The sequence below is a fragment of the Meriones unguiculatus genome, chromosome 16, assembly GCF_030254825.1.
Source record: "Meriones unguiculatus strain TT.TT164.6M chromosome 16, Bangor_MerUng_6.1, whole genome shotgun sequence".
Classification (NCBI taxonomy): Eukaryota; Metazoa; Chordata; class Mammalia; order Rodentia; family Muridae; genus Meriones; species Meriones unguiculatus.
Window position 1 is genome coordinate 7,808,865 of NC_083363.1, and position 19,200 is coordinate 7,828,064.

The window sequence follows — 19,200 nt, forward strand, 5'->3', positions numbered from 1 at the left end:
AAGAGTGTGTTTGGGCGGATAGATTAGGGTTCAGTCGGTCATGGAGGGGAAGGCGTGGCAGCAGGAGCATGAAGCAGCTTACTTGTGACTAGGCAAACCAGGAAGCAGAGAGGACCCAGGAAGCGATAGGATCAGACTGTACATCTCAAGGACTTCCCCCAATGAGGCCTGCCTCCCAGAGATTCTGCATCCTCCCCAAATAGAGAGCCAAGTGATCAAACACATGTACCTAATGTGTGAGCAGTTGCACTCAGGTTCCCCAACACCAAGGCCAGGGGTTGACATCAGGTGTCTTCCTCCATTGTGACAGAATCACTCACTTGCCTAGCACTCTGCAGCTTGGCTAGGCTGACAAGCCATCGAGCCTCAGGGATCCACCTGTTCTGCCCTGGACTCGCGCATACCACATCCCCAGCACTTGGGTTACAGGTGCGTGTCGCCACACTTAGCTTTTTATGTGGGTGGGGATACAAACTCAAGTCCTCATTCTTTGACAGCAAGCGCTTTATCCGCTGAGCCCTCTGCCCAGCCTGCCTTACCAGCTCTATGGTGAGACCTTCCCTCTAAAGGAGTATGCTGTGATACTAAACACCTATACTTTTATTGCTCGTGAAAGGTAGGCCTGAGGACCAGGAATTCCTACAGCAGCCTTGGCTCTGTATTTGAGGCCAGTCTGAGCTACCTGAGACCCTATTGCAAAAAAAACAAATAAAACCCTGGCTGCCAGCCATCCCAGGAGTCACCAACAGGGCCAACCTGCTCATTGGTTTACATTTTTGTAGGAAACACAGTCTCTCCTGGTGAAGAGATCAGTGGAGGCCACATTCACAAGAGGAAAAGAAAAAAGAAGAAGAGGAGCCACTTCCAGTCTGAGACTCGGTTCCTAGATGCTGCTGCCATGCCCCCAGCACAAAGTACTGCCAGTGGGCCTGGCACCGCCCAGAGGCAGGCCTCACAGGCATGTGTGACTGCGCCTGCGGCAGAAGCCTTACCTAGCACCGGGGAGAACAGTTCCGAGCCCACACCCATTATGCCCACACACAACAAAAAGAAACGGCCAAGAAAGAAGAATCTGAGGGCCCACAGAGAAACCAGGAAGTCCACCACTTTACCTCAGGAGGACGTGTCAGAGAATGACCCTGTCGGTGGGCATCCTCAGAACTCTGCTGCCCACGTTTCTTCCTCAGGAGGTGTCCAAGCCCAGAAGAGAAAACGGAAACTCGGAGCTCTCCTTGTTAGCAGTGGTGGCCTGACCGTGCAGAAGGCAGGTACCCCAACAAGCCCAGTAGAAGGGAAAGATGACCAGACCACCCTGCCCCAGTGTAAGACACCACAAAAGAAGAGAGCCTCCAGCAGCCTTGACCTCTGTGATACGTCCAGTCAAAAAACAGCAATCTTAAAAAAGAGGAAAAAGATGAAACATATGTCGAACTTGACAGAGCACAACGGAGTGGTGGAGTCCAGCACCAGGCCGATCCAAGATCTGGTAAGGTGGGAGGGGCCCGGAGCGTGAGTGCTGGGCTTCAATAGGTGCTCAGAGGACTCGGCTGTCTGCTAGGACATGGGGACAGCCCCACCTCAATGAAGCCACAGTTTGAATACAAACACTTTATACACAGCACTCACCAGCAAGCAAATGGCAGAGTCCTGTCTCAGTGGCCAAGTGTAGGTGCTCCGTTCGACACCATTACTCCGCACCTCTTCCCTCACAGACCTGATATCCCATCAGGTCTAAAAGGGGTAAACATGGAGCTAAAAGCTGTCAGAGTCAGCCCCCCGCTCCCCAGAGCTGTCCTTGTCCACTGCTCCTGCCCACCCAGCCCCTGCAACACAGCGGAAGCCTGGAGCTCTTACACTTCCAGGTTAATGAAAGGCTGTTCTTTCTCTGTGGACTCTTAGAGCTGTACAAGGACGCAGGCTCTTGCCTTGTGCCATGCCCAGGCCTCTGCATACCATACTACGTGCTCACTCATTGCTGTGGCCTACCAAGCCACCAGGAAAGTGACCCCCTGGCTTTACATTGAGTCATCTGACCCTGTTCCGCACCAGTGCTTGTACATACTGCTTTACAGTACCTGTGACCTTGAAGCTCATCTCAGGCCACGTGAGTTCATGGACAGTAAAGGATTATTGAAGGAGAGCAGAGCCCTGGCTGGTCTTGAGACATCATCTCAGGCCCTTGGCAACCGGTCTTGGAATCGGGATGATTGCTTACTAGTTGGGGTCTAAGGAGGTCACTGCTCTCTGCTCTTGGGCTGGGGTTGCTTTGGGCCATGCCAGAAGAAGGCATTAAGCTTCAGCAAGGAGGCGCCTTGCTCCAGCCAAACAGCCCACATGGTGGTTCCACACTCAGATGTCGAGACCTCGAGCTAGAACCATGTAGCAACCTTGTCCTCCACAGCAGACTTGCAGCCCATGTAGTGTCTGGTCACAAATAGAAAAGTGAGTTCACACTTAACAGGTGGACCTTGCAAAGAAAAATTATTCAAACTGTAGGGCCTATGTTAGAACATTAAAGGGGGGGTGCTTTTTTAACTGCTGAGAAGATGTGATCCGTGCTAGCACAGTGCCAAGATGTGAAGGCTGTGCTCTACTGGGCAGGAAGGTTCCTGGCAAAGCTGACACAAGAAACAGTGGTACTATGGGCTAAGAGGCTCAGGGTGGGTCAGCCTCCAGCACTTCCTTGCTGTGCTGTTGCAGTTTCCTTCCCTATGGGTGTGAGCCTGGCAAGGTGCCTGAGATTCGATTCTCCCTTTCTCATCCTTCTCATAGGGAAGCAACAGGACTCTGAAGACGGAGGACGACTTTGTGAAGTTTGACACCAACTTCTTACCAAAGCCCCTGTTCTTCAGGAAAGGAAAGAGCAGCCCCGCCACCCATCCTCAAAGTCCTGCTGTCCAGGTGAGACCTCCACAGAACACGCAGACGGTGTGCTGAGCTCTGGGGTGCAGGCAATGCATTCCATCTGCCACAACAGGGATTGGGCCTGGCAGAGCCCAGCTTCCTCCTGACTGCCTGCACATGGATGCACAGGTGGAATAAGGTAGCAGCACGCTTGAAAGAGGCACAGGGTTCAAGGAAGGGCTCAGCCAGAGCTTTTGTAATGCAAGATTGGTTGGCTTCTAGGAACCTCTCAGGTACAAAGGCATCATTAATTCTGATCGACTGTTTCGACAGCTGGATAATTTGAAGTCCATTGCATGAAACGTTGGGAATTTTGATCTATGGTGGGGTCACAGTGGTAGAGTGTTTATTTCCTTGGCATGTATTAAGGCCTTGGGTGCCATCTCCAGCAAAGATTTGTGTCTATTACCCATTGAAATAGGCTGTATTTTAAGTCTAATCAAATCAGTTGTATGTGAGCTTCAAGATGCAGCTTAGAAATTTCGGGCCTGGAGCTGGAGAGATGGCTCAGGGGTTAAGAGCACTGGCTGCTCTTCCATAGGTCCTGAGTTCAATTCCCAGTAACCACATGGTGGCTCACAACCATCTGTAATGAGGTCTGGTGCCCTCTTCTGGTGTGCAGGCACACATGCAGGCAGAACACCAAATACAAAATAAATAACTCTTAAAAAGCAAAAAAAGAAATTCCAGGCATGCTCTATGGCTTAGCTGGTAAAAGTGCTTGCCCCCCAGGTCTGACGATCTGAGTTTAGTCCCCAGAACCCAAGGTAGAAGGAGAGAAGTGATATCTGAAAATGCCCCCTGATGGCCACACACGCCATATGTACTAATAATGAATAATGTTTAAACTTCTGAGACAGAGTAAATGGTTGTTATTAACACATATCCTTACAATTTTTAGTGATAAATTTGGGACTCTGAACATCCTTCTTTGGTGCTTTTCACTGGGAATGTAGTGTCCAGTTTGGGAAATCTGTGCACATGTAAAAGTGGTTTGTGAAGGTCAGGGGAGTGGAGTCCATTTCAGCTGTGGCATGCTGCCCCCATTAGCCTTTGTGTGTGCAGGTCAGGAAACAGACTGCAAGGGCCTTCTGGGTAAGTTCTTCAGAAAATTCCCAGGAAGGGAGGCTGAGCACCTGTGTTACCATGGTTACTTCTTTGTTGTTCTGCAGCTGAATAAAACACCCTCCAGTTCCAAGAAAGTCACCTTTGGGTTGAACAGAAACATGACTGCAGGTGAGTGGGTGGCTTCTGGGAAACTTCCTTGAGACCAACCAGCTAGAGCTGGCTCAGGGTTCTCTGGCAGCCAGAGGTCCTCATCTCCCTGTCTACTCCCACGTCAGTGAAGGAGGGGAGAGATTTCAAAAAGATAGGTAGGTAGGTGTTTGGGGTTTTTTTGGTTGGTTGGTTTTTGAGACAGTATCTCAGAGTGTGTATGGCTCCACCTGGCCTAGAATTCACAGAGATCCACCACCTCTGCCTACCTCCCCAGTGCTGAGGTTAAAAGCACATAAGACCACGCCCCACTATTTTTAAGTTTAATATGAGTTTAAAATGAGTTTAATATGAGTTAACAGTAGGAGAATGTGAACATGCACAGCTTCGTTCACATGAGTGAGCATGCACAGGTTTGCAGAAAGAGCAGAGGGTGCAGGAGAATGTACCTCAAGCTAAACAGCCTGACCTGTAGCACAGGAGCTGAAGACAGACCTCAGGCAGCTGGCTGTCACTACTGCCTACACACACATCTCATCAACAAACCCCAGGACCCACCACCTGGAACTTGCTCCCCTCAGTGTATCTAGGTGTCTTCTGTGTTTCTGGGGACTGGGGAATATGAGTCATGAACACTGCATACCTGGAAGGAACAGACACGGCACTAAGCTAATAGCCTTTACTTTCCTTTGGGACAGAATTTAAGAAGACAGACAAGAGTATCCTGGTCAGCCCCACAGGCCTCTCCAGAGTGGCCTTTAACCCTGAACAGAGGCCACTCCACGGAGTGCTGAAGACCCCCACCAGCTCCCCGGCCAGCACTCCTCCGTCAGCCATGAAGCTACCAGTCATCACCCCAAAGAGAAGGCCAAGGGCTGCAGACTTCTTCTGAGAGCCAGAGACCCTTTTTAAAGACTGCTTTTATACTGGATATTCTATAAATTATAACTTTTAAATGTGGGCTTTTTAAGTATTTTACAAATCCCCATGAATGGGGCAGATATCCTGAACCTGAGCTGCTGTCCCCATTCTTCCTGCCAGGCCCTCGTTCTTGTCTGAGTCCATGCACACACTCAGCAGAAGGACTAAGTGCTGTTGGTATGTGGAGGCCCCTCCTAGGTGCCCATTGCTGCACCTGCCACAGTACGTTGCCTTTCTGGTTATTTGTTATCTCAGTCTGTCTTCTTGTGAAAGCATGTCAGCTTCAGGCCTGTTCTGTGGGTACTTGGCTGTTTCCCCAACGATGGCTCTTGGACCCCAATAAGCAATAGTGTAGCTTTTCTACATGTGACCAGCAGGGGAGTGGACAGCTCTGGGGTAGAGAAAAGCTACTCGTCCATAAGGCTTTTTCTCCTCTGCCCAGCCTGTTCCTGTCCCTGTCTTCTACCTCTATAGCAAGCCCAAAGTGTCTTTTCAGGAGGGCCTGTCCTGTCCCTGTCCCTGTCCCCTTCCCCCAAGGCTGTGGCCCAGATTAGCACACTGTTTTCCAGGCCTTGGGCACAGTTCTTACGCCCAGTGAGTCCCGGGCCTTCCTGACTACACCTGGTTTTTTCCCTCAAGGTTTGCACCCATGTTGTCTGGACCCCAGGCTCTTCCTGAACAGGAAGTTGGCCTCCCGGGAGTAAATGCACTCAGTGCGCCTGTTCCCTCAGTCCACAGGGTTTTTACAGCTCTTCCAGCTTGAGCTGGAATCAAACCAGGGAGATGCTCAGACTTCCACTAAAACAAAGCCTGCACAGCAGTTGGTACCTGGGGCTGAGGGGTGGAGAGGCTTGAGCACAGCAGGCAGTTTTACAGTTAGGAGCTACAGGCTTGACAGGGCAAGACCCGGGGCCCTGGCTCTCGAGCACTCAAAGCACACTGTCAGCCTGATGGGCGCAGGCTACCCCCAGCTACCTCCTGCTCTCTGCACCCTGTGAAGGAGCCCCAGTTTCACACGGCCACTCCTTGGTAGACTGCCACCGGGATGGCAGTTCGTGTGCACGCCTCTGGCTTCACTCCACACAGCCAAGGGGTCCGCCTCCTCGTGCTGGACCAGCTGACCCCTGAATGGCATTCCCAGTAGGAATGAAGCGGTGACTCTGCCTGTTCAGTAATAAAGTGTATTGTTAGGCCATAAGAATGAAGATATTCTGCTGTTGTCACAATAGGTCATGTGCAGCGTAACTTGTGGTTGCATGGTTACAATGTGCCGAGTTTGACAGTCACATTCAAAACTAGAACCTGTGTGGAGAAGGTCAGGGTGAAGGCAGCAGATGCTGTTAGCCCAACAATCTTCTTTTCTGTTTTAAAGATAGCATATCTTTAAAGTGGGTCATGTGGTCCAGTGGTGTGGGACGAGTCACCAGGCAGCAGTGGTAGAAGCATCCTCACATCAATTCCCCGCTAGCTACCCATCCTCAGGGACCAGTGAGTGTCCTTGGAAGCAGGTCTCCTGCCGAAATTGCCTCCAGGGCAGACGGCAACCTCTTGATTGCTGCATTTATAGTGGGCACAACTGTGCCTGGCAGGAAAGAGTTTGGGTTTTACTTCTCATGTGCACGACCTAGGGAGGCTCTTGTCACATAAAGGAATGCATTTATAATGCCATCTTTGTCCTTGGTACGTATTATTTCCTCAAGTAAAATTGCTGCTAGATCTGGAAGTCCAGAGAAGTAAAGCTTAGCTCTGGCAACATGAATAGTGTTTGGGAAAATGATTGTTTCCATCCTGAGTAGTGTAGATACAGTCAGTTTTGCACAATTTAGTTTCAAACTTTTTTTTTTTTAAGTCTTATTTTTTATCCCATACAGCCCCACACTGTTGGTTATCCTGACTCATCCTCACTAGTGCTGGGACACAATCACCTTCCCCACCTACCCACCCCCCTAACTGATGCACAAGGAGCATGGCAGAGGCAAGGCTGTTGCCTTCCTGGGAAGTGGGTCTGTTTTTGCTGGACCACGTGACTACCCGCTGTGCTGTTTGTTTATGGTCAAATTGTGTTGGCGTCACCAGGGCTTGTCGGTACAAATCAAAGCCAAGACCGATTAAAAGAAGTATGTTTTTATCCTGGGGTTTGTCTTTGATGCTGACTTAGTGTGTATAAAAATAGACCTCTCTGGGAATGACTTTAATGTCACGGTCTAGAAAATCCAGGCATCTGCTGTGTTTGAAAACAGGACACAGCAGGCACCTATTCCTATTCCCCCCAGAGCTCATGGGCTTGCTCAGTCAGGGCAAGTGGTTGGTTCAGTCCTTGGCCAGCTCACTACCATTCACCTCAGTGGTGCTATGTCCTGCTCAGTAGTAAAGTGTATCATTAGGCAGAAGGTCTGTGTCCTGAGTATAATTCCCCAACTCCACCACCAGGAGAAAACACATGCACCCAGCCACTCACTCAAAATCAACTAGAGGGAAATGACAATTGTCGTGCATAAGGGAGACCCAGAAGGCTTCTCAGCCAACCTCAGGAAGGATTGTAGGGAAATGACTGTAAGGCATCTCTATGAGACAAAATACTCAGAAAACCAGAAATCATCCATAGGACAAAAATGGCCATTTATACCTGGCATGGTAGTGCATGCCTTTGGTCCCAGCCCTTAGTGGGTAGAGGCAGATCTGTCTTGAGTTTGAGGCCAGGCTGGTATACATAACAAGTTCCAGAACAGCCAGGACTGCATAGTGAGACGCCTGCCTAAAAATAATAATAATAATAAAAAAAATCTCTTGGCCAGGGTATAACTCAGTGATAGAGTGCTAGTCTGTGGGAAGCTGTGAGCTCACTTCCCAACCACACACACATTCCCAAGGGTTTTGCATCTTGAGGAGGGAGGCAGAGGGACTCCTTTAGTGAGACTTGGCCTTCCTTGTGTAGGAGGGAAGAAGAGACAAGGACTCATTGTCGAGTGAGCCAGGGCACATAGTTGCCACACTTGTTGAACCTTCTCTAGAGTGACATAGACTTGAGTGTGCCCAGACTCCCAGAGACCACAATCTAAATAGCATTTCCCTCTCAGCCCCAAAGCAGTCCTTTTTAGCCAGGAAGTAGCACCTGCCCCTTCGCCTGCTCTGTTTAGCACAACCCCTGCTGGGTGGGGTGGGGTTGTGGCAGAATCTCCCCATTAATCCAAGCAGGCTTCAAACTCATATCCCTGCCTCGGGCTCAAAAGTGTGGCAATGATAGTCACTGATCCTGACATCTAGACATGACCTTCTGATGGGTCTGACTTTATAGCCCACTGTGTGGACTCTGACAGCCCTTGGGGATGGTCCAGCAGGGGTCATGACCTTAGTGTTGCAAGGGTCTTGCTGATGGGCTGGTTACCATGATACCTCCAGCCTTAGCCTCCCAGCTCTCTCAGGAAGCTAGCCTGGAAAAGGCCTTTGCTTTCAGCTCTGGGTAAGGGGTCACCCCCACACCCTGCCAGCATCAGAATGTGAATCCAGAGAGCTGGAGGGGCAGGCCTGGCTGCTCACAGCAGCTCTCAGTGACAGGCCAGCATGTTCTCCAGGAACACACCAGGAAGCCTGTCCTCACCCAGGCAGGCCACTGAGCCAGGCACTATGGGGACACAGCATGTCCCAACAAGGCATCATTCCCACAGAGATGCTGCAGCTTGTCAAGGACATACTATCACCTGCTTCTCTCTCTGAAGCTGTGGGTATCCCTAGGCCCTAAGAGGTCAGGACACCCTGAGGTTGCAGCTATGAGACAGCTTTGCACAGCAAATGAACAGAGCCTTGGAGGGAGTTTGGTTATTTTACCAACTCCCCAAGTAAATACAGGGTCTCTGTAAATGAAACCTGAGCCAAGCCAAAGCTTTGTTTAAAAGCACAGTGCCTCTGAGTCTGTGGTCCCAGCACTGGGGAGGACAAGACTGGAGGATCTCAAGTTCAGGACAGCCCAGGCTACATCAGAACTTGTTCCTAAAAACACAAAGAAGAAAAACAAACTCAAAGCTGGAGGGAGAAAAGTACAGACAGGCCCCACTGGGTTGTCCTGTGGTGAGCACATCTGACTCCTGCCAAGTGCTCAGGGACAGGCACACAGTGTTATGCCAGGATCACAGGACCCTCAGAGACCACCAGGAGACAACTTGATGCAATAGCAAGAGAGCTTTATTACGAGAGCAATCGAACTCGAGACCCAAGTCTCTCTGATGCAGCAGTAGAGAAGTGGGACCCTGAGCTCTGAGTGAACAGTATTTTTAAAGGGAAAGTCTGTGAGCCGGGGGTTTCCATGGCAGCAAGCAGGGGGGCACAAGCCTTGGCGTTACAGAATTGGGTGAAGTTTAGCAGGGCGGGGTGAGCTTTTCTGAGGCACATAATCACAATGGCTAAGGCATATAGTCACAGTGGGTAAAGCATATAGTCACAATGGCTATTTTTCTAAACCGCATCTGAAACATTGGGGAGAATTTTCCCACCCGATTCTCAACCGATTCCCATTGATTATTGCCAGGGAGTTTGTCTCTATTTTCTATGAAGCATTTATTCTGTTATATTCCCTGGATTAACTTTGTTTTCTGCCAGGTGTACATTCTGTGATATTTCCTGGTACCTGAATTCAGTTCCCAGTCAAAATCTTTATTTCAAAATGGAGTTATTTAAACTCTTCCTTAGGAAAGACTTTCAGGGTCTGAGGGAAAGAGGCACACCAGAATGAGGGAAGAGCCCAGCAGAGCCACATGAGCCACAGTCTCAAGCCACTGCCCCTGCTGACCTCTCCTTTTCCTGGCAGATACTTGACTCACTCACTCACTTGCTGTTTTAAACAGACTCTGACTAGGTAGCCCTGGCTATCCTAGAACTTGCTATGTAAAACAGGCTGGCCCTGAACTCACAGAGATCTGCCTGCTTCTGCCTCCTGAGTGCTGGAATTAAAGGTGTATTTCACCGTAATTTTTTGTAGCTAAACAGAGCTATGTAGCTCCGATAAGCCAGGTACTTACAGTCTAGGGTGACCTTGAACTAGTCATAGTCCTGTCTCAACTTCCCATAACCTATGATTACAGGCTAGAACCATTTGCCTACCGGGCACTTAAGAAAAACAAAAACAAACAAACAAAAAAAAAAAACAAAACAAAAAAAAGACTTATGGGCAACCTTTGGGCAGAATGCAGGGAATCTTATGAAAGAAGTGGGAAACAGTAAGATCTGGAGAGGACAAGAACTCCACAAGGAGAGCAACAGAATCAAAAAATCAGAGCACAGGGGTCTTTCCTGAGACTGATACTACAACCAAGTACCATGCATGGAGATAACCTAAGACCCCTGCACAGATGTAGCCCATGGCACTTCAGTATCCTAGTGGGTTCCATTGTAATAGGAACAGGGACTGTCTCTGACATGAACTGATTGGCCTGCTCTTTAATTACCTCCCCCCTGAGGGGGAAGCAGCATTACCAGGCCACAGAAGAAGACAATGCAGCCACTCCTGATGAGACCTAATTGACTAGGATTAGAAGGAAGGAAAAGACCTCCCCTATCAGTGGACTTGGGGAGGGGCATGCATGCAGAGGGTGGAGGAAGGGAGGGATTGGGACTGGAGGAGGGAGGGAACTACAGGGGGGGATACAAAATGAATAAAGTGTAATTAATAAAGAATTTAAAAAAAAAAACACTGGGTACAGGGTAAAGGGATATAGGCCTTTATCTGCAGCCCTCAGGAGACTGAGACAGAAAGATCCTTGAATCTAAGAAGACCAGCCTGCGCAACATTGTAAAATTATCTTGAGGTGCAGTGGAGGAGGGGGACTAATAAAAGGAAATTAGCAGATTATATTAATCAAAGTTATTCTGAAATAACAACAACAAAAAACCCTATCATTTCAACATGTAATCAGTATAAAAAGTTGAGTCCATGGGCAGAAGTTCCCCCCCCCAGTATGTTGCACCTCTGGTGTGTATCACAAGGAACCAAGCTGCACAGCTGTATAAAGACCAAGACTGGGGAGCTGGAGAGATGGCTCAAAGGTTAAGCACTGTCTACTCTTCCAGAGGTCCTGAGTTCAATTCCCAGCAAACACATGGTGGCTCACCACCATCTATACTGAAATCTGATGCCCTCTTCTGGCCTGCAGGTGTCCATGCAAATAGAGCACTCATATGTAAAATAAATCTTTAAAAAAAAAAAGACTGCACTCAAAGGTGAAAGGACTTTTACCCAAGAGCAAGTGTGGGAGGGGACAGAGGGAACCCTGAGGCCTGAGGCGAGGTGCACAGAGGTGGTGGTAGCAGGCATAAAGCCCTGGGGAAGCAGAGGGCAGAGGGCTGGCCAGGTGCCACCCAGTCTCCAGGAGCCTGGTACTTCAGAGACTGCCAAAGTCCAAGGGGCTCTGGAGAAGGACAGAGTCCAGGAAGAGTGGGGACTGGGCCCCAGCTGGAGAATGGCTGGACTTGAGTCTCCAGGAAAGCAGGGGGAAGGGCTGGTTGATGGAGGAGGTGACAAAGGAGAGTGAGGACAGAGGAAAGGTCACTATTGAAGTGTCCACCACTCAACCACCTCCTATTTCTGGTCCTGACAATGTCATGGGTCACCTGATCTTCCAAAAGGAGCTTGGGGGCTGGGCAGGTGACCTACACCTGTAACCTCAGCACTCTGGAGCTGAGGCAGAAGGATTGCCCTGAGTTCCAGGCCAGTCTGCACTACAGAGTGAGACTGTCTCAGGAAACAAAGAGAAAGAGAAGGCTGAAGGAGGACAGAGGGTGGAGAGGAAAGATAAAGGGAAGGAGGGATCAAAAGAGAGGGAAGGGGAGAAAAGAGCAACCTGGGAGTAGACAGCATTAGCCCTCCCCTCCTGTTAGGCAGGTTGGCCTGCCTGCTAGGTGACCTGAACCCCTGCATGTGGTAGATAGCCCTCAAGGGTGCCTGAGGGGCTCATGAAACATGGGGCTGCTTCCATAGCAACCCTCTGGGCAAATGCCACCATTAAGTCAGTCTTTTCAGGCCACACAGAAGCCACTAGCCCCTGGATAGCAGATTGGGATGCAGGCAGCAGCAGGGAGGGAGGCCAAGGTCCTGGAGCCAGGCTGAGCTGCTGGCCTCACTGTGCCTAGTGGCAGGGCTCAGGGGACTGCCCCAGCAGGCAGCTGTACCCACCTCTCCACTGTGACAGGTTTCCCTTGAGGAAGCAGGTCATGCTGGCTCCCTGCAGGAGGGAGGGCCAAGCAGGTGCTGGACCACCTGCATTTTGATGGACGCAGCGCTGGCTGGCCTTCCTCCCAGCCTCAGAGCATGCCTTTTGTTCTGGGGACGCACTGCCTTTCTGAACCCAGGCTAAAAATTGCCTCAGTTCTTCCTGGAGTTACTCATCGCCTGGTGACTAACTCTGCAGTCTGTCAATCTAAATCCCGTGGATATTTCTCAGCCGAGGCTCTTAGGAACACAAGCTGAAGAGGTTTTCAACCGGAAGCAGCCAGATGGCCATCCTGCTCAAGCTGTACCTTCCAGAGGGTGAGCAGTATTGATCTCACCTCAGCAGAGTGGCTGTGATAACTTTGGGGAAGCAGTGGTGTGTCCCTCATCTGTTCTCCGGGAATGCAATTTACCTCCTCAGGCAGTAGCACAAGTTGAATCTGATGAATTGCTGCTTCATGGCGTGGGGAAGCTCAGCTCGCCATCATCCCCCCTGAAATGAGTGTTCGTTGGGGCTCAGCCACAGGCAGGGAAGGTATGCAATGGAGATGGAGACCCCTGCTCTGAGGACACACTCCTGCCTGGCTCAGATAGTGGGGGAGTCTTTAAATTTTGTTATTCTACCAGAAATTTAAAAAAAAATCAGAAATAACTGTGTTTCTGAGTGTGTGTGTTTAAAGATAGTCTTACTATCTAGCTATCCTCCAGCCTCAGCCTCCAGATGGCAGGTGTGTACCACCATTCCAGGCAAAACATTCTTCAAAAAAAATTTAAATGCTGTTAAATTTAAAGTTACTCATTAAGCAAATAAACAGACTAGGGTGCAGTGAAGAAAGAAACTGGCATATAAAGCATTGTTTTAAATTGATCTTTGCATAGGAAACGTGTGCAACAAGAATAAACTGGAGTCAGCAGGGCGACACACACATTACAAAATGTACCCAAATTTAGGAATATCAATTTTGGCCAGGCTAACCAAGCAATTGCTTCCTGGGATGTCATGCAGCACGGGGGACACACTGAACTCCTACTTACCATGAGGTGTTCCAAAGTGCCTAAGTCTGAATTCTAAGAGAAAGGTTCACACAATGGAAAAAAAACAACAAACCAAATCTCCCAGCTTGATGCCTGCGGTTTACCTGCTGATACCAGCATCTGCTGGTCAGCTGACTCTGCTTGGGCGGCACTGCGCCCCCTGCTGGTGGAGGCTGAAAGTGTGCAACTGGAAGCAGAAACCTCACGAATCTGATTCCACATCTGCCGACGTCACAGTGAGTGTGGAAAAGCAAAGGGACTAGCAAATGTACGTCCATCTGCTCCTTCTCCCCAGGGCACTCCTCCATTACTCTGGGCCCAGGTCAAGCCTTGCTTAGCTCACTGCTTTCCCTAGAGAGCCCACAGTTCTATGAAGAACCTTACAATGTCCCTGGCATCGCGGAATTGCCAGCAGAGAAACGCCTTTTTTAGGGTTTTAGGATGCTCTGCTCAGCATCCGTCACTGGGACAGACCTGGCTTTCTGGAGCCTCTCAATGCAGGTACCTTCCTGGATAACAGGAAGAGAAGCCTGCTGGCTGGCAGCAGGGCAGCAATAAAATGTCGGTCTGGACTGCAGCACCCTCTGGAGGGCACCAGGAATCTGGGCGCCAAACTAAGGCCTGGGTCCCTGACTGTCCACCCAAACTTCAGTCCCCCGCTCTGGTCCAGGGAAATAACCTGCCCTAAAAGGAAGGTGCTTGGAGGGGGCCAAGGCAAGCCGTGGTCAGACCAGCCTGTGGTCACCGGGCACTTGAAAACTGCAGCAGTATGGACCATCTGCCGCCAAGTGAGTGACCCTCAAAGGACAGCAAGGAAGTGAGGAGCTCAGAAACAGAATACAATCACTTCTTTCTACACTTATAGGCAATCTAAGGTTTGAAGTAATGGGAGCCCGGCACCGTAGTAAGGAGCCGCCCAGGAGCACAGCAAAGGTCCCAGCGCAGCTCTGGCCAACCTGCCCCATTCCAGAGGCCCCGCCTCCCTCAACAAAGCAACAGAGGTCTAACCTCTAACTCCCTGGGCTTTTTGTTCTCTGATCCCAGTGACATCACACTGGCAACTCAGGTGGCCTATGTGGCACACAGCCCCCTCCTTTCAAATCCCCCACTTCAGCACAGTGAAGCCAGGCCTGGCCACTCCCAATTCAAGCAGCTTTTTTAAAAATGGGCTCTCGCACGTTGAAGAACAGGACAGTGTCATTTTTACAATCATTAACACACTGAAAACCTAAGATAGAGGCACAGGATTATCTCGCAGAACCAGGCAACGGTTTAAGAAGACTCCTGTCAGAATGCCTTCTTAGTCTTCCAGGAGGTTGAGGGAGAGGCACCCAGACAGCAGCAAAGGACACCCCTAGTAGGAAGCAGGCAACACTGGGCTAATGCAGCTTCATTTGCAAGTACATTGTTTCCTTACTAAGCCCTGGACAGTGGAGTAGAAGCCAGTTCTGATTTGGATGTGAGGGGACCAGACCCTGAGCTTGCTGCCAGGCAGGGCAGCAGACATTGCTTTGGAAAGCCTTGTTCTGCCCAGGGCCCCTGCTCAAAGCTCTGATTGTTTCCTCGTAGTCACATGCCTGAGTCACCACCTCTGCCTTTGCCCTGTTGGCTCCAAAGCACATAGGAGGACAATTCAGACTACACCCAAGTTCAGGCTTTTAGAGGAAGTCCTCATTGGGTTGTGGGGGCACTCACCCTGCTGTGTAAGCAAGAAAGGGTCCTCCATACCCCCATCAGCTCTGGGCTACAGCAAAAGACCTAAGCCTTCCCTGGTGTGGCTGCAGAGTGTGGTCCTGAAGACCCCCAGTACATATAAAACTTCCCCACCCACTGCCAGGGGGTACTTCATCACCTCATCACACACAGACAGGCTGTCCCCAACCCCATGCCTGCTCTTTCACTGTGTGTGAAGCCAGCAGTCAACCTCTGGGGTCTTCCTTTATCACTCCCCACTTTGTTTTGAGACAGGGTCTCTCCTCACTGAACCTGGAGCTCACTCACCAGCTTGGATATACTGGCTGGCAAGGGAGCCCCAGGACCCTCCTGTTTCCACTTCCTAGTTCTGAGGTCACAAGTGCAGACTGCACGACCACACTTAGGTGCTGGGGACTGAAATCGGGTCCTCCTGTTTTCTTAGCAAGTATTTTGCCAGCTGGGCCATCTCCCTAGTCCACTTTCAACACTTTAAGAGAGGGAAAAAGAAGTTTCTCTCATTGCTGGCAAAGTGCTGTTCCCTGCTCTCTGGGAGGCAGGGATGGGCTGTTCCTGTGTCAAGCCTTAGGGGGACAAGGCAGCTCCTTCCTTCCAAGCTGCTGGTCATGACTTTCGTTTTTCAGACCAGCAAGTGTTAGGGATCAGAGGCCTGCCATTGGGGCCGGGAAATGGCCCCACTTGATAAACATACCAGTGAGCTAGCTAATCTTGTTCTGGGGTACTGATGGACAAGCTAATTTTTAAAATTACACTTATTTAGTGTATTTTTGTATGTGAGAGAGAGACAGAGGCAGAGAGACAGAGATACACAGAGAGAGAAATTTGCAGGAATCAGTTCTCTGCTTCCCCCATGTGGGTCCCCCAGCTTGTCAGGCTTGTCAACAGGCACCTGTACCTAAGGAGCCATCTTGCAGCCTGTGACCAGAAAGGTAGGAAGTTCAGAATGCTGACGGTGCGGGGCCATGTGGACCAGCACCTCCTCTATCTGGGATGCGTTTGGATGGGGAAGGGCACACTGGAACTATGTGAAGGTAGGCTGTGGCTCTCAGAGGCCACCTGTGGGGCCTGCTGCCAGGCACCCATGGAGAGCCTGGGCAGGCATAATGTACTTTCCACTTCCTCCAGCCTCCCATTTCTCCTCAGGCTGTGGCTTCTCAGAGAGACAAGTCTCAAGAACTGAGGTACAGGGAACTAGGTGTGGGTGCCGAGATCAAGGTTGGTCAGGAATGACCAGCCCCACTCACAGTGATGATTACGGACCCCAACCTGTGATGAGGCAGGAAAGTCACCCTTGAGCAGTAGGCTATGCAACATGTCACAGTCTCCTATGAAGGTCTAAGAGCTGCCCCCAAATCCACAATGCCAAAGTACTCTGCAGAAGAACAGATCCCCCAAGGAGGCAGAGAACTAGCTGGTTTCACATAAGGGCGGGCCTCTTGCCCCTCAGCCTGTGGTTGGCACACACCCACTAAAAAGAGTAGGAATCAGAGGTTAAGAAAGCCACCAGGGGGCAGGTGCCATCTCTGCCTCTCCTTCCATGTCTGTCCAAACACCTGCGCAGCAATGCACTGTGCCCAGCAGCATGTGACGAGTGTACTGCTGAGTGACAGTCCTTCAGGGCTGGGAGAGTTCCCACGAGAGACCAGTGTGACATCCTTCCCTGAAGTTCCCAAGAGACTCTGGGCTCAGCAGCTGGTCCCTCTGCTGGTCAATTTCCCAGAATTCTCTCCCAACTCACAAGAGATCCTGCTGACACCCAGGAGGCTTGCAGATCCCTGGAATGTTCTAGTCCCATAAAAGGTCCCTGCCACAGTGACCACATGCTGGCATGCTTACCTAAGCATGAGGCTATGAAACCTTCCCACACAGTCCAACAGCTGCAGAAATCTGACATCCTGGACACCCAAAGAGCAGCAGTGCCAGACACAGAGACTCTAGTGCAGGAACAAGGAAAAGACCGGAATGGCAATGAAGGTATTTGGCGTAATTCTCCCAGATGCCAACGGTTAAGACCTAAGCCAATTAAAAGACAGTGCCGCCACAGGCAGAGTCTATGCACAATCAGGGATCTGGGGGCAATGGCAGTCGTGGCCAACAGAGGGCTCCACAGGCAGCAGGCTCGCCTCCTCCACCTACCTTACACACACCTATGAGTCACCGTGAGGCAGTCAGAGGCCAAGAGCCTCTGGGGAAGGGACCATGTTTCCAAATCACATATTTCTGCGACAGGTTTGTCTTAAAAACAAAAAACAAAAACAAACAAACAAACAAACAAACAACAAAAAAAACCACGATGGCACATGGCACATTTTCACGATTGAGACTGGCTGAGACCCGGCTCACAGGAAGGAACAAAATGTCAAGTTTCAGTCATGGCTCTAAGGCAGACGTTACAGCTCTTCACAGGGACGGAAACGGAGACCCCAGCACGCTGTGTGTCAGGGCAAGTGCGCGTGGTCCTCACAGCACTGTGGCCTGCACGACAATCTCGGGGTCCTCGATGTCCTTTTTGCTCTGGACCATCCTCAGCTCCAGCTGAGCCGGGCTGGGCTTCCGTCCCTCTCCTGCTTCAGCTGCAGAACACGGGGAAGAGCGGAGCAGGTGGGGGGATAGAACCCGAGGTGCCCTTCCACTCCCACACTTCTGGGTCTCTGTTTCAGAAGGGTCTCCGCACCTGCCACCTCACTTCTGACAGGCAGCAGGAGAGGATGGAAGGGAGAGGGCCCCTCCCTCTTGCCCACCTCCAGGCAGAAACCGCCTCCCAGGAAGGCAGAGCACGAGGGCAGGTACCTTTTGCACACTGGATGGTCCTCTGCAGCACGTGCTGCATGGCAGACACGGTTTTCTCACAGGCCACCTGTGGAGGCGACAGAGACACGGGGCCTTGGTCTACCTGGGCTGTCCAGAGGCTATCCCACAGGCACCAGCTGCCTCAGTCACCAGGAAGCTGGTGCCACTGTCACTCACACTCACTGGACACGCTGCAGGACAGTGCCCCCAGCACAGGTGCTTCTGCATTAGCCTGTGTCTGGAAGGTCCCCCAAGCCCATGCTAAAGTCTGCCTGGGGTGCTATTGGAGGGATGACAGCGTCAGGAGGTGGGGCCTGGTGCAAGGTCCTTAGGTACTTGGGGATGGCCCCTGGAAGGTGATACACAGCCATACACAGATACACAGCCATGGGTCACATAGCAAGAAGACCATCTCGCAGGGATCACACCCCTCTGAAACCATGAGTAGAGAGAAACCTTTCCTCTTTCTACAGGATCTCAGGTATTTTGTTACAGTAGCGGAGAGAGAGCCAAGCAGATGCTGCACATGAATTAGCCACTTCCCTGTGGTCTGGGATGCAGCACTGGCGGGGGCAGCAGCCTGCGACTTGTCAGTATCGTGCACACCCAGCACACAGTAGGTGCTTTGCTACAATTCCTGGGATTAACTAGTTTTACCGATGACTCTAAAATAGAGTTCTTGCCCACAACTGACTGTCACAGCTCAAGGCCAGAGGCCTGGGGAACTCAGCAGGGACCCAGACACTTCTCAGCTCCCTGACAAGGGTTGGCAGAACCAGGGTGTGGCTTGGGAGCCCCACAGTGAGGCTCCTCTGGTGCCCACTGGCAAGTTTCTGCTGCCCCATACTAAAGGAACCTTCATTGCTGCCATCTAAACAGGGCAAGCCTGGCTTGGCCCACTCCTGAGGGAGGCAGAGGGCCAGTACAGAGCAAGGCGAGTGAGCGTTTTAGACTTAAACTCAGGGTTTTCAAGGGACTTGATACACGAGAGCTCATCTTCCTCTTTGTCGTATAAGCAAGGTGCCAGTGACCTGGTCAGAGTGGGGTGGAGTGGGTGTGGGACAGCCCCTGGGAACCCACTTCCAAGCCCCACATCTAACTGTCTCTTCCAGGTGACGGCTGCTCCCATCTTCCTCCAGTCTAAATCGTGCAAGGCTCACCCAGCTGTGCAAGCCTGGTGCACAGTGTGGACCTCAAAGCTGAGGGCTGGGCAGTCTCCAATGGGCCTAGGGGTTGTTCTAACTTTGTGGTGTGTGTGTGTGTGTGTGTGTGTGTGTGTGTGTTATGCTGGGATGGAACCCAGGCCTTGTGTGTGCTAGGTAAGCACTCCACCACTGAGCCACGCTCCCAGCCCTCTCAACTCTGCCTTCAGCAGCACTAGAGGAGGACATGTTGGCTGCGAGCTGCTGGTAAATGGTCACCAT

General features: G+C 51.0%; 1 protein-coding gene and 2 long non-coding RNA genes across 4 annotated transcripts in view; 1 reads left to right on the plus strand and 2 right to left on the minus strand.

The window, feature by feature from the left end:
* Positions 1-7,168, plus strand: part of Rrp1b (ribosomal RNA processing 1B) — a 26,285-nt gene extending 19,117 nt beyond the window's left edge. For both annotated transcript variants that reach the window (XM_021645140.2, XM_021645141.2), the window contains 4 exons: positions 783-1,486; positions 2,773-2,901; positions 4,077-4,140; positions 4,818-7,168. In XM_021645140.2, the coding sequence (XP_021500815.1) occupies positions 783-1,486; positions 2,773-2,901; positions 4,077-4,140; positions 4,818-5,011 (1,091 nt within the window). In that variant the 3' untranslated portion in view covers positions 5,012-7,168. The remainder of the gene's footprint in view (positions 1-782; positions 1,487-2,772; positions 2,902-4,076; positions 4,141-4,817) is intronic.
* LOC132648330 (uncharacterized) overlaps positions 1-13,497 on the minus strand; it is a 16,036-nt gene extending 2,539 nt beyond the window's left edge. Inside the window, exons 1-2 of the long non-coding RNA XR_009586702.1 lie at positions 13,274-13,497; positions 12,203-12,731 (exon numbers count right to left, since the gene is read on the minus strand). This is a non-coding gene — a long non-coding RNA (uncharacterized LOC132648330). The remainder of the gene's footprint in view (positions 1-12,202; positions 12,732-13,273) is intronic.
* Positions 13,498-16,949: 3,452 nt separating this feature from the next.
* Positions 16,950-17,902, minus strand: LOC132648331 (uncharacterized). Its single transcript, XR_009586703.1, has 2 exons — positions 17,777-17,902; positions 16,950-17,559 (listed from the first exon to the last, which is right to left on the minus strand). It is a non-coding gene; the product is annotated as an uncharacterized LOC132648331 (long non-coding RNA).
* Between the last annotated feature and the right edge of the window lie 1,298 nt (positions 17,903-19,200).